This window comes from Recurvomyces mirabilis, assembly GCF_035927965.1.
Source record: "Recurvomyces mirabilis strain CCFEE 5264 chromosome Unknown scaffold_9, whole genome shotgun sequence".
Taxonomy (NCBI): Eukaryota; Fungi; Ascomycota; class Dothideomycetes; order Mycosphaerellales; family Teratosphaeriaceae; genus Recurvomyces; species Recurvomyces mirabilis.
Window position 1 is genome coordinate 581,096 of NW_027041943.1, and position 19,195 is coordinate 600,290.

The 19,195-nt window shown below is 52.5% G+C and overlaps 5 protein-coding genes across 5 annotated transcripts; 1 reads left to right on the forward strand and 4 right to left on the reverse strand.

The window, feature by feature from the left end:
- Window positions 1-277: 277 nt before the first annotated feature.
- On the reverse strand, window positions 278-4,828 carry YOR1 (ATP-binding cassette transporter yor1; the record flags this gene model as incomplete). Its single annotated transcript, XM_064836957.1, has 2 exons — window positions 278-482; window positions 534-4,828. The coding sequence occupies 2 exons, from the start codon at window positions 4,826-4,828 to the stop codon at window positions 278-280; spliced, it is 4,500 nt and encodes a 1,499-aa protein (XP_064695590.1).
- A 1,025-nt stretch (window positions 4,829-5,853) lies between these two features.
- Window positions 5,854-7,799, reverse strand: LTS14_004256 (uncharacterized protein; the record flags this gene model as incomplete). Its single annotated transcript, XM_064836958.1, has 7 exons — window positions 5,854-5,926; window positions 5,987-6,600; window positions 6,651-6,736; window positions 6,791-6,931; window positions 6,987-7,164; window positions 7,231-7,577; window positions 7,652-7,799. 7 exons carry the CDS (start codon window positions 7,797-7,799, stop codon window positions 5,854-5,856), a joined length of 1,587 nt encoding a protein of 528 aa, XP_064695591.1.
- A 557-nt stretch (window positions 7,800-8,356) lies between these two features.
- Window positions 8,357-11,201, reverse strand: LTS14_004257 (uncharacterized protein; the record flags this gene model as incomplete). Its single annotated transcript, XM_064836959.1, has 4 exons — window positions 8,357-8,472; window positions 8,530-9,546; window positions 9,597-9,714; window positions 9,834-11,201. The coding sequence occupies 4 exons, from the start codon at window positions 11,199-11,201 to the stop codon at window positions 8,357-8,359; spliced, it is 2,619 nt and encodes an 872-aa protein (XP_064695592.1).
- Window positions 11,202-12,315: 1,114 nt separating this feature from the next.
- Window positions 12,316-16,229, forward strand: LTS14_004258 (uncharacterized protein; the record flags this gene model as incomplete). The annotated part of the gene is made up of 2 exons (XM_064836960.1): window positions 12,316-16,053; window positions 16,119-16,229. The coding sequence occupies 2 exons, from the start codon at window positions 12,316-12,318 to the stop codon at window positions 16,227-16,229; spliced, it is 3,849 nt and encodes a 1,282-aa protein (XP_064695593.1).
- Window positions 16,230-16,526: 297 nt separating this feature from the next.
- LTS14_004259 (uncharacterized protein) lies at window positions 16,527-18,470 on the reverse strand (the record flags this gene model as incomplete). Its single annotated transcript, XM_064836961.1, has 1 exon — window positions 16,527-18,470. The coding sequence occupies one exon, from the start codon at window positions 18,468-18,470 to the stop codon at window positions 16,527-16,529; it is 1,944 nt and encodes a 647-aa protein (XP_064695594.1).
- Between the last annotated feature and the right edge of the window lie 725 nt (window positions 18,471-19,195).

Here is a 19,195-nt window from a genome sequence, read left to right on the forward strand (position 1 = left end):
ACCGAACTCTTTGTGTGTTCGTGGCCTGTATAGCGTGACGGGATCCTCGATATACAAATCTCATCGACATGCTGGAGAAGTGATCGTCTTAGCCGACATCAAGTACGCTCGACATGTACTACGAAGACGTTCTTGACGCTATATGCAACGGTATCGAGTGCTTTGTAGATACACAATATGTTCAGACTTGATGACTATATCCAGAGACGCCTTGCTATGCCGTTTATAACATCTTTTATGCCACGCGCCGCGATGCTACCCAAATATACAGCCCAATCTAGTGCCCAAGCGCAGCACTCTGCGTCCTCTGTAATGCTGGACTAGGCTCATCAAAGTGAGCCTCCTGAGAATTGAAGAAGTCCTCTCGTCTGATTCCGCTACGCTCACACATGCTGCGGAAGATGCCACCCTGGTCGTAGAGGTTGATAGGACTGTCGAGCTCGGCCACGTTGCCGGCATCCATGACCAAGATACGGTCGTAGCTGTGAAAGTATTAGCAGGAAAAGATGATGAGAGCGAGGGAAGTCACATACCCAATGATAGTCTTCAGCCTGTGGGCGATACATAGAAGAGTCTTGCCTCGGAAGCCACGCACGATGGTCTTCTGAATCTTCTGATCTGTCTCGAAGTCCACAGATGAAGTGGCTTCGTCACAGACGATGATCTGAGACCCACGTATGAGTGCGCGAGCGAGTGCAAGCAGTTGTCGCTGACCGAGAGAAAAGTTGAGGCCTTCGTCTTCGACCACAGTATCCAGATGAATGCGACCAGCTTCGTCCTCGATAGTCTGATCCGCGCCAACAAGATCAGCTTGACGAAGCGCGTTCCAGAGCTCCATATCTTCATGCTCGTTGAATGGATCCAAATTACTGCGAATAGTGCCACGGAACAGGGTAGGATCTTGTGGAATGATGGCCAATCGCGAACGGAGATCGTGCAAGCCGACCTTAGCAATGTTGACACCATCGATGCTAATGCTGCCGCCGGACAGCTCGATCAAACGGAAGAGGACTGACATGATGGAAGATTTGCCCGCACCAGTACGGCCAACGACACCGATGCGCTCACCGCCCTTGACCTTCATGGTCAGGCCCTTGAGCACAAGGGGGAGGCCCGCACGGTATCGCATCTCTACATTTTCGAAGTTAATCTCGCCATGCTCCGGCCATGAAGGTCGAACATCACCAAGGTGTAGAGGTGCTTCTTCTTCGAGTTGAGTGCCGTAGAAGTGGATACGTTCCGTCGAGTTCATGTTGTTCTCCACCTCGGCAAGCTGTCGCACGGTGAATTGAATCATCTGCACAATGGTGAGGATGTAAGACAAGACGAGTCCACCTGTGCTGGCATTGATCTGGCCTCCAGCAGTGACGACCAAAATGCCGACAGCGAACACCAGGAGGTTACCAATGGCGTCCAAACGAGTGGACAGCCAGCGTTGGTTGCCGAACGTCAAGAAGTACGCGCCGTCCATATCGTCGATCGATTCGTTCACCATCTTCGCGAAATGGCTTTGCAGCCCATAGGCTCGGATAGTCGAGACGCCAGTGACGGCCTCGCCGAAACGTGAGAAGACAGCACTGCGTAAAACAGCCTCGTGGCGTTTGATCTCACGCGCCGAAGCCCGATAGTAGCTGGCGGAGAATAGGAACAGCACTACGAGTGGAGCCAGCGCGACCACGAAGTAATAGTAGTAGGCGATGATCAGGATGAAGACGGACAAGATCATGGCCATGGTCATGAAGAACATACGCATGGCGTCTGTCAGGGCGTTGTCCATAGTGTCGACATCCTTCGAGAAACGATTCGTGATTCGGCCAAGAGGGGTAGTGTCAAAGAAAGACATTGGAGCCCTAAGCACACGCGCCATAGCACGATGAAGCATGACTTTGCTGGCTCTGGTACCAAGCACTGTGAGGACGACTGACCAGATGAAGAGGAAGAACGCCTGGACCACACCCAGAGCAGCGTATACGCCAATGTAGACACCCTGCTGCAAATGCCAGCGCTGCGAGGTCCAGTATGAGAGCCAAAGACTGGTGACAATATTGGCACCTTGCGAGAGCAGCAAGATCAGCATAATCAAAGGCAAATTCCAGATGGAGCCAGAAGCCTCGACGTAGGCTTTGTAGACATCCCAGCCAACACCTTTGACAGCACGTTCCTCAACTTGCATGAGAGCACCTCGTGGTTTCTTGCCCTTCTTCTTGTCCGAGTCTTTCTGCTCCTCTGCGTGCTCCTCGCCATCGACAGTGTCTTCAGTCTTCTCTTCCACAGCTGTGGTCTCCATGAGCTTCTGGAACTCTTCGTCGCCTTCCATCAGCTCATTGAATGTGGCGACCTTGTAGATCACACCCTCTTTCATCCACACAATGCGATCGACACGGTGCAGAACGTGGAGCTGATGCGTAGCGAGCACTCTGCACTTGTCTCGGAGGAGACCGCAGATAGCATTGTCCATAATGTGGCGACCAACGTGCGCGTCAACAGCAGACAACGGGTCGTCCATCAGCACGATATCTGCGTTGAAGTAGATAGCACGAGCGATGTTCAAGCGCTGCTTCTGACCACCAGAAACAGTGATACCACGCTCACCAATCTCAGTCGCATCCCCACTTGGCAACATCTCGAGATCTGGTCGTAGAGCGCAAGCATCGATGACCTCGTTGTACCAGCGCTTGTCAAATTCCTTGCCGAAGACGATGTTTTCCTTCACACTTGCGTTTTGAATCCAGGCATACTGCGGACAGAAAGCACGGTTGGCACCGAGGGCCAGACTGCCAGTAGTTCGTCGCATATCACCCGCAAGGGCTCCAAGGAGCGAGCTCTTTCCTGAACCAACAGAACCGATCACAGCAACAAGCTCGTTACGGCCAATATCGAGGTTGATGTTTTTGATGCTGAAAGGCTTCTCTTCGTCCTCGTCGCTCGGGCTTGTAGGCGTGGTGGGCGTCTGAGGTATGCTGTCCATGTGTTTGGACCGACGCTTCTCCTCCTTCGCATCCTTCTTGGCTTGTTTCTTCTCAGCCTTGGCCTGCTTCATGCCCTTGGGATTTTGACCTGGCTTATCTGTGTTCTGAGATGGCGTACGTTCCCAAGTAAAGTCCGCATCCTTCAGACTCACGGCGTTCTTCATCTCGAGATTCCATGCCGCTTCGTCAGAGACCTCTTCAGCCTCTAAGAACTCCGTGATACGGCCAAGAGAAGCGTTTGCGTCGACGACTTGTCCCACGACCATAGGTAACAAATTCAACGGAATTCGCATGGCGTTGAACAGAGCCAGCGACGAGAAGATTGGCGCGGGGTTGAGCGTATGATTGGATTGCGAGTATGTGATGAATGCCAACATGGATGCGAAGATTGGCATCACCATCGATACGGCCATGATACCGTTCCTGATAGATAGCAGAAAGCTGATTTTGTTGATCTCGCGGCCACGAATTTCGTCCAAACGATCCAGGAATGCAGTCTCCCATCCAAAGTATTTGACGAATCGAACGGATGAAATAATCTCCTGCGACAGTGAGACACGCTGATCGGTGATCTTGTTGATGAACTTTCGACGAGCCATCAGACTTTTGATAGCCTTTCCAAGTAGAGGCATACAAAGGCAAATGAAGGCAAAACCGGCAAGCGCACTGTAGGTCAGATTGATGCAAAGCAGGGCCAGAGTGAGGATGACCTGGATAGGTGATGTCCAGACCATGTGGAACATGCCTGAAGCTTGATCAACACGATAAGTGTCTGTAGACATCAAATTGACGATGCGACCGTTGCTCCAGCCCTCGCCATCTCCAGAAACACCACTCTTGCCTTTCGCGCCTTTCAGCTGCTTTGCCCAGAACTTTTTCTCTTCTTTACTGCCAGGTTTAATGCCAGCCGGAAGTTCAGGTTGAGCATCGCGAGCTTTGCCACCAGCTTTGGCGCGTCCAGAGAGTTTCATAGCCTTGTCGAAGATGATAGCGATCAGAGCACCACGGGCCTGGCCTCCAACTGTCATGCCTCGGTAGATGAAGTGATTTGTGCAGAGCGACTGGATAAGTTGCATACATGTAATGCCGACGACGAGACCAACGCCATGACCGATGTCAGGTTTGGGTCCTTGGCCATGCGCTGCTGCATAAGACTGTCCAGCATAGGCGATCAAATACTTCATGGTGAACGGCGAAAGCACTTGCATGCAGGCTGCTGTCAATTGACAAGCACCACCTATTATGAATTCCTTCTTGAATGTGTCGTACAGTGCCATGGGTAGAGCGTTCTTGCTGCCAGTCTCCTTTCGTTTTTGGAAGTTCTCCATCAACCTAGGTTGCAAGACATCCACACTTCGATTGGGATTGACATGCCATATGTCGTTGAGCTCGAGAGGACGTTGGTAACCGACGCTCATCAGAGGCGCCATCCACTGAAAGTAAACCTTGCTCAAGAAACTGGCATTGTATTCGCGATTCTGCGCACGCTCCGTCGGTATTGGAGGAAGGACTTTCTTTTTCAGTGGGTTGATTCGTTCACCCCATGTTCGTTTTCGAGGTGGCTGTTCTGCCGGCACAGCAACTGAAGTCGCTGCACTTGTGGTCGTCCATGTACTCGCTGTCCGTTCCAATTGCCCTCTCTTGGCAACCTGAACCTTTTCATTGTCCTTGCCATCTTCCGAGTTCGACGACGAATAGTCCTCCACGGCCTCCTTGTCCACAATCTTTTCCTCGTTGGCCAAAGATTCGGAACTCACAACCTCGAGTGGACGTTCGGCAACAGGCTCGGCACTATTGGGATCCTGGGGACTGGAGTTGGAGGCCCATCTGCTCTCGGGTATAGGTGCCTGGTCTGCCATCACCGCGCAGACTTACAACGAATTACCTACAACGGACGGAAGCAGAAAGGAAGAGCGAACATACATAACATCGACCGTTGAGCGGCAAACCGAGGCGCATATACTCCGTAGTAAATCATCCATGATGCCCACGTCGGGTAGACTATCTTTAACCCCGAGCAGCACATTTTACATGTCGCCCGACGGTCCAGCGAATCAGATGTGACACGGAAACGGCTTAACCATCGTCCTTGCGTGAAGAAGCTTTCTACTAGCGGCTCTTCTAACAGATGACTCGATGGCTCACGTAACCAAGATCTGGACGATGTTTGCTTGAAGACTTCTCCATGCTCTGTAGGCACCACTCACACGCGTCATGAATGTGCTGACGAACGCTCTGGGTGCAGTGAAGTTCGGGAACGCATGGCTGCAGCGTGCTCTAGATCCACACCTCGTGCGAGGATGGTGGCAATTCCTGACTTCTTGCCGATAGCCGTGAAGCTATGCAGATCAAAGCAAGCAAGCATGACTGCACTGCTAACACCGAAGGTACGGCACATGACTGCGAAGCAGCACTCCACGGAAAGGTGGATGCAGGTTTCTGGCGTCGGATATCTGCCACTCATGCCGTTCCCCGATCATGGAAACTCACAGGCATTGCCGTCAGGTGTTGACCGCCGTAGGGATAAGACAGCACAACCAACCCTCGGTCCTCTTCTCTAACTCTTTACTTTTGGAAGTGATGCAAGGCAGAAGAGAAATCTTTGAATCATGCGAGCAGACTACTCCAATGCCTACGTTTCTTCAGAGACTCGTGTAGAAGTGACTCACTGCAATGCTTAGTCCATCGTTACCTTTGACATCCGCGACCGCCCAAGATAATGCAGCTCCATGTTCCCATTCGACGATCTCGCCGGTACCTCAAACTCGTCTTTCGAATGCCATTGGATTAAACATCTGATGCTTGTTGAACTGCGCTAAAAGTTAGGGAGGTATGTCAGCCAATCCGTGTCTATGGAAAAGTGAACTTCATGGACGCTCGGTACTTAGTGATCAGATAAGAACAGGATCGTATGCGAGGCAGAGCGTTGAGGCGGATTGGGACTGATTGTCAACTTACTGTTGACGAGTCAGCATGGACAAGGTGATGACATATGCCCTCGTACCGGGGTGACTTACCGGTACAACTCTGGGAGCTCCCGCTCCTTGATTTGCATGGCGGCGAGGTCGGGCAGATCGGCTTGCATCTGCAGCTCTGTGGCAGATGGTTGTCTCAACACCCGATAGGTGCTACCTGGTCTAGCCTGAGAATCCTGAGAGGCTTGTAGGTCAAGCAACTCACTCGTACCTGAACTCTGGTGGGATCGACTGGTAATATTGCCATCTTGGCCTTCAACCTCCTTCCTAAGGATATCGGCCTGAGCCTTGAAGACCCTCCAGAGCTCATACTCGTTGAGATCATGGTCCTCCTTCAGCGTCTCGTTCAGATCTTCCTCCTGCCGAGCCATGATTAGGAGTGTAGCAACGAAGCACTCTTGTAGGAAAGCGAAGGAGAATCCAGGAGTGACATGCGCCATGGCTGGAGATAATTTCTTTGGGAAGTCAATGTCCTTGTTCTTCTCCAGTTTGTGTCGCCAGAACTCGCAGTATAGCGTCCTCTCGTGCTCGTTGGGCAATGGGAACAAGTACTTCCGGTCAAAACGGGATGGACGCTTCGAAAGTCCGGGATCAAGACGGTCCAGGAAGTTGGTCGATGCGACGATGAACAGTCCGTCGTTGTTCTCTAAGCCGTCCTGGAAGCAGAATTAGATTATGGTTGAGGCCCTATGGCATTGCTGCTTACCATCTCGTTGAAGAAATAGGATCTGGTTTGTGGAGTGACGATCGTTTCGACATCCTCCAAGATCAGCATACACGGTGCCAATGCCCCTAGATAGATGTCTTAGCTTATCTTCACATTGACTGGTATAGCTTTGTACGTACGAGCTTGCACAAAGACACTCCGAATGTCGTATGTCATTGGAGCATTACGGACATATAGTGCAGGAATGGGATCCTTTCGATCAAGAAGAGTGTGCATAAGAGCCTTGATCGAGATGGTTTTGCCGTTGCCGGGCGGTCCGTCTGCAAGCACTTGTAAGCGACTATCCGGGCACACAGGTGCTTCATTGGTACTAACGGAACAGTAGTCCTCTCTTCCATGGCACCCCCAGATCTTCATAGACTTGCTTGGACTCGAAGAACTTCTTGGTGACATTGGTGAGGTCCTTCTTCTGCCTTTCATCCAGTATGACTTTATCCCACGTCGCTTTCATCACCTCGTGGTAAAGCTGCTTGTTGCGCTGCCAGTACCTGTCCTACAAGATGGAGCACCATGTCTCAGAACTTTGTAGGGATACTGAAGTGGAGGATAGCAGACTCACGTAGACCCAGACAACTTCCTGATCACTCAGCAGCCAGTCGCCAACAGTTTGAATGAGCTGGTCGACCACTTTGCTTGGTCCTAGCACATCCTCATCATCTCGCCGTTCAATGAGGACATATTGCACATTCAGCACCGTGAACAGTATGAAGTTCGTCTGGTTCCAGACGTAGCGATACTTTGCGAAGTGGACGCTCTCGGCAAGACTACCTTTGTTCTGTCGTAATCTTGGACCGTTGAAGCCTCGAAACGAGGCATATGAATCTGTAGTAGTGTCCCGGGTGCAAGTGGCAAAGCCGGCAGCTGCAAAAGCACGTAGCGGGATGTTGTACGTGGGAATGGCGGTGACTAGAGGTGCGTCAGCCCTGTCTAATGGTATCAAGTGGTAACGTAGTCATGAAGCCGATAGTGGTGAAGCTCACCGATGGTATCAGGATTGGCATCGCGCAGCGCTTTCAGGTAGCAGAGGTCATGATCCGCAGTCTTGCCAGACGCAAGGTCGACGACATCGTCAAACAGTTGGAAGGGTCCTGGACGCTGCGTCTCTTCTACCAGCGTGAAGGGTTCCATCTTGGACAGATCCTGAAAATACTAGCTCTTGGGTGACGTTCAGGCCTTGATACTGTAAGCGAGCGGCACGGTCTATGGTCGAGTAAAAGGTCTTTCAGAATGGTGAGGAAAGGTGCTGTAATGTACTTAGTGGCTAGAGTGAATCTATATAGAATGCACTATCCGCAGGAAGGATCGAGGTAGCAGCCTATGCCGTCTCCGCGGGAAGTTGGTTGGAGTCACAATGTGGAACACGCCAACGATCCTGCGGGCTGTGCCTGGCGATCTCTGCTTGGCACAATGTGACGATATGTTATGGCCAAGAATGTCAAGGGACACATCATTGATATCCATACCATGTAGTCAGTGGTCCGATCGTTTTCCATCATGTACAGCTATGAGGACGGACCTATACAATTAGACGAAGACTTTGATGAAACATCCTCCTACTAGCCAAACCCAGAGATCATTCAGACTGCGTCCACACGACCTGTACACATCCAGCCGCATCCATCATGCAACGATCGTGGTCTCATTATTCTCATAACTCATTACTCGTCATTCATCACATCAACAGCCTAAGCCATCGGATTATCCAAGAACGGCAGCAGGAATCGCGCCACCAATCGGGACGTGTAAAAGCACTGGTTCTCCGAAGACAACGGCACGTCTTGCCGTATCCTCAGATGGGTTTCTGCAGGTTATTTTAGCTTAGCGTTCAAATAAGCACTGTTATTGAACGTAGACTTACGATTATTGACCAGCAACGCATAGACATCGTTCAAAAAGTTCTGCGCCTCGTATTCCGGTAAATGCGGTGTCGCAGGGCCGAATGACCCAGGAGCCGCTGTCCTCCACTTCTTCGCACGATACTTCGCCCTGAATAGGTTCCCGAGCAATTCGAACCTCTCGTCAATCCTCGAACAGGCATTGTATGCTTCTGTCTCCGCCGCATGCTGCGTGACGGTCTCATCCTTCTTCACTTTAGCATCAGCCTGCACCCAGATCGTCCTCTGCACTTCCTCTAGCACAAGTGCGAGACCCAACGTGACGCAGAAAGCGGGCAACCAGCACTCTTCCTTGCTTTTGCTTGCGTGCAGGGTTTGTTGCTGCCAGTTGAGGAGTTCCTTGTACACTTTCTCGCGGTGGAGAGAAAAGAAGAGCTTGAGTTGCCGATTAGCGAGGCGAGGCGAGACGTGCTGAGTTGGCACAGCTGACGGAGACGGCATCTTGGCATATTTCATCGCACGGAGGACGCCGAAAGTGGTAGTTTCGAGCAAGGTCAAGGTGTGCCCCATTATGTAGGTGAGAGCGGTCATGCGAAGAATCTTGCGGAGGACATCCTTGAGGTCAGGGTCGTGGGTCGCGGTGTACAGTGCACACATGGCCTGGAGAACCTGGGCTTGAAAGTCGTTGATAGGAGTTTCTTCCTCGAAGCATGTCCAGCCAAAGTCCGCAAGATAGCGTGGCTGAAGCATCTCGTCCATGAACTCATCGATATGAGCTTCGTCGCTCATGTCGAACTTGATCATCGCGAAGGGTGGTGAGTACTTTTGACGTGCTTCGGATCGACCGTTGACTTGGAGGTACTGCCACTGCCAGCAGGGTTCATCGTCAATTGGAGTGAACTCGTAGAGCTTCCAGCGTAGTGCCGGGCCATGACCGCAGGTGAGGTAGATATCCGTGGCGGTATCCTTGTGCCAGTGGGAGACTTTTGCGTTCATGTAATCCTCGATCGACTGTTTCTGGTGCATGCCAGTCATGGATGCTATAGAGTATTAGCAACGATTGATGTCAGGCAACAAAATTGATACTCACGAGGTAGGAAGTCAAGCACAAACATCGGCAGCTTGGCTCGGGTACATGGGAAGTGAACGAGCTTGCCGTCTGAGAATGCTGTCACGCATCGAGCGCAAGGGGAGTTGCCATCAGGACACTATGAAAAGTCAGCCAAGTCAAAGTATGCTTCGAGATTGCTGGACACACAGTATCCCGCTGAAGGGCGCATCGCCAGCAGGCTACAGTCCTGCGCATATTGCCACTTTTCTGCCTCACTCTCTCGGTCAGGGGCTCGTTCCTCTTTCTACCTCCTTTCGCACGTGGAGCTTGTAATGGATCTACTTTCATACGACTCGATCCTGGCGGTAATGCGCGAAGTTGTCGGCTCTGCGCCGGTCCAGAGCCTCTGATGTCGTGCTGATGATCGCGAGGCACTTGCTGCGAGGGCGTCGGTTCGTTCCTTAACCGTTGCGCAATTGCCTGTTGTACGCTGGCCTGGTTTTGGACAGTGGTGTGGATGTTCTCGACCATCACCCTTTGAGGTTGAGAAACGGACGGAAGGGAGTTGGTTGGGGCTGCGACGTTGTTACCTGCCCTGAAGCCGAGCTGCCCATGGTCGCGCATGGTAAGCTGTGTTTGCTGCGACAGAGACGGGGGCATGCTGTTCATTGGTACGAACTGTTGGACATTGGCAAAGGGCTGTCGAGTCATGACGTTGAAGTGCGGCGTCGCTTGCCCAGTGGGCGCTCTCGTGGTAATTGATGCGCCTTGCGATTGCGACACGGCCTGCATCTGCATCGGCGTCTGCAGTGCGTACGCATCGAAGTTGGGCGTGAAAGAGGCATGGTCGAAGGTGTGTACATCGTTGCCGAAGGAACGAAAGGTTGCGCCATTGTCATATGCATGAGTGGACTGATTGAACGACGGCGTGCTCCCAAGGTGGCTCGCATCGAAGGTTGCAAGCTCGGCAGGCACACCGGTGTCAATCTGGGCAGGATACGAGGAAGGATCGAGCTCACCCCATGCACCTGAACCGTCCATATCGTCGATCGTCCAGCTACCAGTAGCTGCAGATGTTGTCGCGAAGGATGTCGAATGACTCGTGTTTGTGGCGAAATTGTGAAGGTGCGACTGCTGCGCGGAGAAGGTCGACGCCCCTGAGCCTGGCATCGGCTGGGGCCGTAACGTCAGGTGTGATCTGCCTTGCGATCGGCCGGTGTCTTGCCGGACCTGGACATACTCGCCAGAGGAAGGGCTAAAGCTGCTCTCGGGTGTGCTTGTCGTACTCTCCGATGACGGTTGGTCCTCGACCTGCAGCACGTCAACGAACTCATGTAGGGCCAAGGAAGAAGTGGGAGTCAGGATGGTAGATCTGTCACGCGGCGACAGCGAGCTCGAGGCACCATGAAGGCTCGGAAGGTATTGAAGTTGCTTCCCAGGCGATCGAAAAGAGTCTGAGGCCGCGCTGGACAAGTACTCGATGGGCGAGTCGAGATCACATGCTCTGTGATCTAACGGTGGCCATGTCTCAGGCTCTCCAGCAGTCATGTTGTTCAAAAAGGCAGTGAGGTCGTCCTCCGAGGTGAAAACGGAGGGCCCAGCGTCGAAGCCAAATGGTGTCGCGTCCACACCGATGCCCTCCATATTGAAGGTCTTAGCAGAGTGGTGGCCTCAGGCCGGCTAGCTCCAGTGGCCGGTGAGCCCAGGGTGCGCCAGTGGAACCGTCAAATATCTGTTGCCAGAGTCCTGACCATATCGGTCGTCTTGAGCCGCATGCAAGTTCTTCCGAATCGATGCTTTTGGTTAAGTGGTAAGGCTGGTGGGCTTGCAGTGATGATGCCCCACTATACACCGGTCAGCGATCGACAGGGTCAGGGAGTGATCAGTGCACCGTGACCGGTGAACAGTGGCGAAAAGCGACGAGATGTGATCAGGAGGATATATAGAGTTCATCGCAGAAGGCGGCCACGCGAAGAGATCAAAGTCGACGAGGGCGCGGATGGGGAAAAGAATAATAATACGCACGGAATGAGGTGCGAGGCTGTGCTGTGCTGCAGCTCTGGTTGGGCAGCTGAGCGCCCTTTGCAACTACTCAAGCCCCGCCACCATCCGTACCGCGACATCGAGACCGCGCCTGCACTCATACCTCTGGTCCTACATCGGACGCTGACAGTATTGACGTTCTTGACTAAAAATGCTCTTCCGGTCAAGCACCGGTCAGGCGTCAAACATGGTCCTGTGCGACTGATACCAATACAATGGCTGGACCCAAGACCACGATTGCATTTGCGGTCGTCCATCACGTTCGACTTGCTTGCTTGTCGATGCGACGGTATTACCCGGTCAGGCAAAGCAGCTCCTCCATGACTGTTGCTTCAATAATAATGCTGGAGTGACACAACGGCGCTGCAATTTATGCTCTCACGTGCGCGCAAGCTCCTCCCCTGATGACGCGCCTTTGCCCAGCTCTTGGCCAAGTTTGGATAGAAAGCAGACCCCACTATGCGACCAACAACCAGCAAGTGCGCACGAACCGTGAGCGTACGCAGACACCTTGTTATGTGTAGGACAATCTAAAGCAGGTTTGTGGATTTCTGTTCAATCATCACCTCTCTTACAGACGCCCACCGGTCTTGGGGTCACATGACTGTGTTCACCGGACGCGCTCGCTGGCATACATGATACAACACAAGGTGAGCTTCTGTCCGGTGAAGTGGCTATCCCTGGCATTCCGCGGCTAGATCGCGTGTTTGCGAGCATGTCCGGCACAGATGATGCAGACGAGAACCGGCGACGCTTTCAGGCGCCCTATACGCCGAAGCATCAGATTCCGACCATACAGAAATACCAACAGGAGAAAGAAGAACGGAAAGCACTAGGCGGTACCAACAATGGCGACGATGAGAAGTCCTCCTGGAGCGACCGAGCCAGAGAATACTGGCAAAGTGACAAGGAGAATGAGAAGCCGGAGGAGGACGAGAGCAAAGGCGGTGCCGATCAAGAGGAGGAAGAGAACGAGGACTACCGGGATGAAGAGCCTATGGTAGATACCTCAGAGGCCGGACCGACCAACAGCAAAGACAAGCGTAAGGGCATGAAAAAGCGCAAAGACGATGCTGCGGAGCGTCAGGTCACCGATCCCATTACACATTTACCTGTCACCATACATGATTTTACATCTCAAGCATTGAAGGATGTGCCGGAGAATGAAAAGCCAATGGGGACCACACAGCGTTCGGCGACTGGCCTGAGCAACAAGAACAAGACTAATCAGCAGTTGCAGAAGGAGCTTCATGAAATGGAGCACGGCAGGGAGTCGACGAAAGCTATCTTTCCACCTCCGGAGTACAGCTCAATCAAGCAGGAGCTAGCTGAGATCAACAAACTCGGAACCACAGTTGGGCTTGTCGGCGCTATGCTTATAGTCACGATTGCGTTCGGTTTGGAGAAGCTCATGAGGTCGACTGTCCTTCCGAAGTGGGACCAGAAGCACAATACCAGACCCTATATCTCACATGGTATCGTGTGGACGGTGCTCGGCGTGCTGACGGCCGGTACAACGTTCGCTTTGGGGAAGGGCGTGCGTGACTGGATGGAGAGGCGTTTGAACGGAATATGGGACGACGAGATCTGGGAGGCCAATCGGGCGGGCGAGCAGCGGAGTCTCAAAGCTCATGAAACCGAGACAGTATCTTGGCTGAATGCGTTGATGTCTTCTGTCTGGCCTCTCGTCAACCCCGACCTCTTCACAAGTTTGGCAGATACACTAGAGGACGTCATGCAAGCTTCACTACCGAGTCTAGTGCAGATGGTCAGTGTCGATGACGTTGGGCAAGGCAGTGAGAGCTTGCGGATACTTGGCATTAAATGGCTACCAACCGGCGCTGCTGCAAGATCTGTAGGCAAGAATGGTAAGCTGAAGTCTAAAGAGGAGAGCAAGAAGACGAACGATCGTATTGTTCCCGGTGAAGGGGAGGTAGACGATGATGCTGAGGATGGCGATAAGGAGGACAAAGATGGGAAGTCTGGAAATGACGACGACGATAACGACAACGAGGATGGCACGGAAGCCGAACAAGCTGAAGGCATGGAGGCCGAAGAGGGCGATTTCATTAATCTGGAGGTGTCGTTCGCGTACCGAGCGCGCTCGAACATGAAGACCATGAAGGAAAGATCGAAGGATGCTCATCTCTACCTAGCTTTCTATATGCCTGGGAATCTCAAGGTACCGGTCTGGGTGGATCTACGTGGCATAGTGGGCACTGTACGGTTAAGACTACAGCTGGCACCCGACCCGCCTTTCTTCGCGCTCTGCACCCTCACCTTCCTCGGCCAGCCAAAGGTCGATATCAGCTGTACACCTCTAATCAGGAGCGGAATTAACTTGATGGATTTGCCGCTGATATCGAATTTTGTGCAGTCTTCGGTCGATGCAGCCATGGCAGAATACGTGGCACCGAAGAGTCTGACGCTCGATCTCAAGGACATGCTGGCAGGCGATGATTGGAAGAAAGACACATCTGCTCGGGGTGTACTGGTGGTCAACATCAGACGCGGCTATGACTTTCAGGCTGGAGATCCTGGTATACCTCTGATCAAAGAAGGCGGCTCTGATCCATATGTCTCCGTTGGGTGGGCGAAGTTTGGCAAACCTATGTGGAGCACGAGATTGCTTGAGAAGAATATGGAGCCTGTGTGGAATGAGTGCACGTACCTGCTCGTGACACCAGAGGAGCTCAACGTGAACGAACGACTTCGAGTTCAGCTGTGGGACGCTGATCGCTTCACAGCCGATGATGATCTTGGGAGGATTGAATTGGATCTGAAGCAGCTGATGCGAGGCGAGGAAACCAATGGCCGCATGCAACGCAGACAGGACGGCTTCCGTGCGCTGAAAGCTGGTGAAGACATGCCTGGTAAATTGGAGTGGGATGTGGGCTACTACAGCAAAGCTCGTCTTCAAAAATGCCAGCTCGAGCGCCAGACAGTCGATTCTTCCATCAGATCTATGGATCAGCTGCAGAAGAAGGTGGATAAAACTTGTGAGAACAAGCTACGCGAAGCCAACATTAAAAAAGGTCGCCACAGTCGTGACCAACAAGAATTAGAGCAGCAGAAAGCGCAGGAGATGAAGGCTCAGACAGACGCCATGATGATCTCTGCCCCGCCTCCTGAAGGTTATCCGTCTGGCGTCTTTAGTATCCAGATTCATCAGATCACTGGTCTGGAGTTGGAGAAGACGAACAAGAACCAGACGGAGAAGGACATTAACGACCATGAGTCACAAGAGGAGGGAGATCACTTACCTTCTGCCTACTGCACCGTGATCATCAACCACAACAAGGTCTTCAAGACCCGCACGAAGCCCAAGAATGCAAGGCCGTTCTACAATGCGGGTGTGGAACGCTACATACCAGATTGGCAGAACTGCGAAGTCTATGTCTCCGTCCGAGACGCTAGGGTGAAGGAAGACGACCCTCTACTCGGTATAGTGCACCTTCCGCTCTCTGAAGTCTTCAAGGATCGATCGCAAGTCAATGGCTTCTACCCTCTGATGGGTGGTGTTGGCTACGGCCGAATCCGCATCTCGATGGTCTGGCGAAGCGTACAACTCCAAGCTCCGCCACAAGAGCTTGGATGGGGTTACGGCACGCTAGAGATCCATCCCGGGGTGGAGAGTCATGATCTACCACACGAGTATAACAAGATGAAGATCCGATTCCACAGCGATATCACATATGCGAAGATCTGGCCGGCGAAGGGGGATGGGCACTGGGATACGAAGAGAGACCTAAGTCTCAAGCTGCCATATAAGAAGCGCTATGCGAGCTGCTTGGCGCTGGAGTTCAGGAAGAAGGGTATTGCGAAAGATAAGACGGCAGCTTTTGCAACGTACTGGCTTCGCGAGATCCCCGACGAAGTGGAGAAGGAAATAGATCTGCCGGTCTACACAGGTAACTTTGCACGCGCACGCGTCAATTGTCTTGATCAGCCTGGCGAGAAGATCGGCACGATAAAATTACGAGTGACGTTCTGGTCAGGACTTGGCGGAGCGCATAGCTCATGGGCGTCCAAAGATGCCGCTATGAGAGATGTCGTGGAAGTCCTGCAAGTCTCGAGAGATCAGATGGAAAGTCTTGGCGAGGCGAAGAAGGCTGGTATTGTGGACGAAGAAGACACGAGTGGCTCCAGTGACAGTTCCAGTGACGACGATGACGACGAGGACAGATCCAAGCAGCACAATGGTGAGGATGGCAAGGGCAAACATCCGGGTCATAACCCTCGTGAACGTATGAGTGGCGGCGTGACCCTTGTGGGCGAGGAGAAGGACGGCGCTGCTGCCGATGGCAAAGGTAACGAGGGGAAAGAAGGCGGCGGACAAGTCCAAGACGTGTCCAAGCCGAAGAAGAAGCATAATATAATCGATGCGGCGAAAGACTACAAGAAACATATGAAGAGTGAGCATCGACGGCATCACGGCATCATGCAGTGGAAGGTGAGGAGTTATCTCCCAAGTGTGTCGTAATGTTGTTCAAGTGTGCTGACGGGCTATCATCATAGATTCCGCGGACTGCACAATGGGGTGTCCATAAAGTCGAGCATGCTGGCCAGAAGGTTGGGAATCTGCTTAAGATGCATACCAAACAGCCTGGTATAGAGACGGAAGTGTAGATCGAGGGAGGTGTAAATACTGTGACGTTGCTACAAGTCGGCAGGCCATGTCTCGGGCTCGTGATGTGGTATGTGTACATGGCATGCGGAACAGTTCGAGGTGCGGATCGGAAGTGAATGTTATGTTTGTGTTCTTACCCAAGCGATGGCGCAGGCAGGAGGGGAATGTGTACAGCGTCTCCGAAGATTGAAGTATGACTATATAACATGTATGCTACAAAAGCAAATGTGGTATCATCCGAGTATGTTCAAAACGAAGCAAAGAGAAACGCTCAAGAATAATTTGCCAAGGCTTTCTTAGACACCATTCGCACCTGCCTCCCTCGCGGCCACCCCAGAAACACTACCTTCCGCTCCCGCCTTCGCGTCGCCACTATGCCCACTCCGCCCATGCCCATGCCCACCATACTGCCCCTTCGTCTTCTCCCACTTAGCCTGCTGCTTCCTCTTCTGATCCCGTGCCGCCTGACCAACAATGCCACCAGGATGCTCATACCCTCCACTCCCACCAACCCCCGCCTCGATGCGATCAAGATCCTCATTATCCGAGCTCGAGACCGACGAACTGTCGTCGCCTTGTGTATAAACGATGTGATCGCCTTCCTTCTTCTTGCGATCCCGTTGTTCTTGTTTCATTTTATTCATTTTCTCCTCGTCTTTTTGGCAGTCTAGGGTTTGGATGTGGAGGCCTGGGAGGGAACGTGCGAAGAAGTCTTTTAGAAGTGGTAGAAGTTTGGCGTTGGGACGGTATGTGCCGGAGTCGTTGTCGATGACTAGTTGATAATGTGCTGGATCAGTTGGCGGTTCGTCGGAAGGAGGACCACCGGGTAGGTCTGTGTTGGGGTGCATTGGGTTCTCTGCATGTTGTGGTGGATGGTTTTGGGACGTCTCATCCACTGGCTCCGGTGGTTCGGGACGGTGGGCGTGCTTCAATCTACGAATGAAGAACTCTCCTGAGAAGGCTATGTAGATGCTTACGTCGCTGTGCATTGTGTGCTTACTCAACATATCGATACCGAACTCTTTGCCAGTCTCGGTGAAGCGCCAGAGGGCGTCAAGTGTGAGGACGTAAGTGAAGATTCGGCCACCTTTGTCGTAGTGGACGAGGTCGAGGAATTTCTGTGTCATCTCTTTGCATGGGCCATTCGGGTAGTGGCCCCATTCTGTTGTTTTATCGAAGTTGTAGACGCGGTTATGTTGATGATGTAGTGCTTTGCCAAGGATAAAACCTTGAACGCCTGTGGATGTGAACATGCGTTTGACGAAAGGCTTAAATTCTACGAAGCGGTGGTAGAGCTGTGCTGGGATAGGTCCTTCGAGTTGGATCTGGTTGGCTTGAAAGTTGTACTTTTGCACTTTCTTGTCCTTCTTACTCTGGCCTTCACCACTTTGCTGATTCTGGTCTTGCTTCGGAGCCTCGTTCTGTTTCGGCTGATCGTCGTCCTCGTCCGGTTCCTTGATGTTGACCAGACGACCAAGCATTGGATCATAATGTCGAAACCATCTGCATGGCCCAACAGTATATAATCGTCCATTCTGACCATCTTGCTGTGTACGGCCAAGGTTTTCGATACTGACAAACAGGTCTCCTCGCATGTGCTTCGATCGATGGAGGCAGACAGCCACTGCACGGATCATATACGCCCGTTTACTACCCGAGCGCGCCTTGATCTCGTAAGGTTGCTCTTTGAGACCAGTCCAGCCTTCGTTGAAAGATGGGACGTGTACATGCACATTGCCGAGTCGGTCATCCTTGTCTGCCGGATCCTCGTCGTACAACCGCAGCTTGAGCTTGAAACCTGAAGAAGGCACGTTTGCGACAACCCACTCCTCGTTCCATTCCGGTTCCGTGTTCTGTCGGACGGTAGGTGTACGAAACCGGAGTGGTGGGTCTTCCTTATGCCGCATAGGAACATCGCAGTCGAGCTGAGCAAGCACATAGGGGTCAGAGGAGAAGGTGTTGATATCGGCCATGGGCAGATTGTGCGCACGGTGGATGGTGATCTTCAGGGTATAGCCAGGTGATCGCGAGGGTAAGGGTGTAGCATCGTAACCTCCTGCAGGCTGATCACTCTTCTTTTCGGCCTTCTTATCTTCCTTTCCCTGTGGAGGCGCATCTTGTTCCTGTTGCTGTTTAGCCTGCTTCTCAGCATCGTGAGGCCAGCTGTTGGTGTTCTGCGTATTGTTATGGATATGCTCGTGAGCCTTCTCGTTCGGTCGTACAGAGTCTTGTTGGTCCATTGTGCTTGCCATGTCTTCGAGGATTGCGTCTGCGTCTGTTGCCCGCGGCCCCACGATGCGCCGGATGCACGGCTAATCGGAGATTTTGTTGGTGTCAGTGAATACTCGAACTGTGGCGATGTGGGTTAGACCTGGAATTGTACGGCAGGGTCGCGCTACAAGCAGGATCCAGCCTGGCTTACTTCCTGCCAGCCAGATGCTTTTGCAAGGCCGTAAGTAATGATAGCCGATTGAAGGCGTGATTGATGAGGAGGATCCGAGCGTTACCACCGTTACCCAGGAAAGCCAAGCTCATTTAAGCGTCTAAATCAAGTTTCTGTTACGAACTCTAACGCGATACACATGTTTCGCCCTTTCGCATTCGGAGTCCGCAGCCGAGATCGTGAACCCATGGTTCGATGCTCCAAACCACGTCGCGAAACATATAACAGCTTATATGACAGTCTTCTGGCACATCTAGTACCGATATGGACCAGTTGCAAGGAGCTCTCGCATTCGTCAGAGCTCTACGCCAGGCTGAGGCGGGGCGTGGTGGCGTGCAGCTTGCATAGCTCCACACTCAGTACCATAAGGCCGGCGAGCCTGCCGCATCGCAAGTCATGTGCTGAGCCCTCTTCAAAGATGTGAAATGTCTTTGAAAGGCTGCTGGCCTCACAGGAAGCCTCTGTGCCGTAGGGACTGCAGTATTGCGCTCACAGCCTCACACCATATACGAGGAAGGCTGC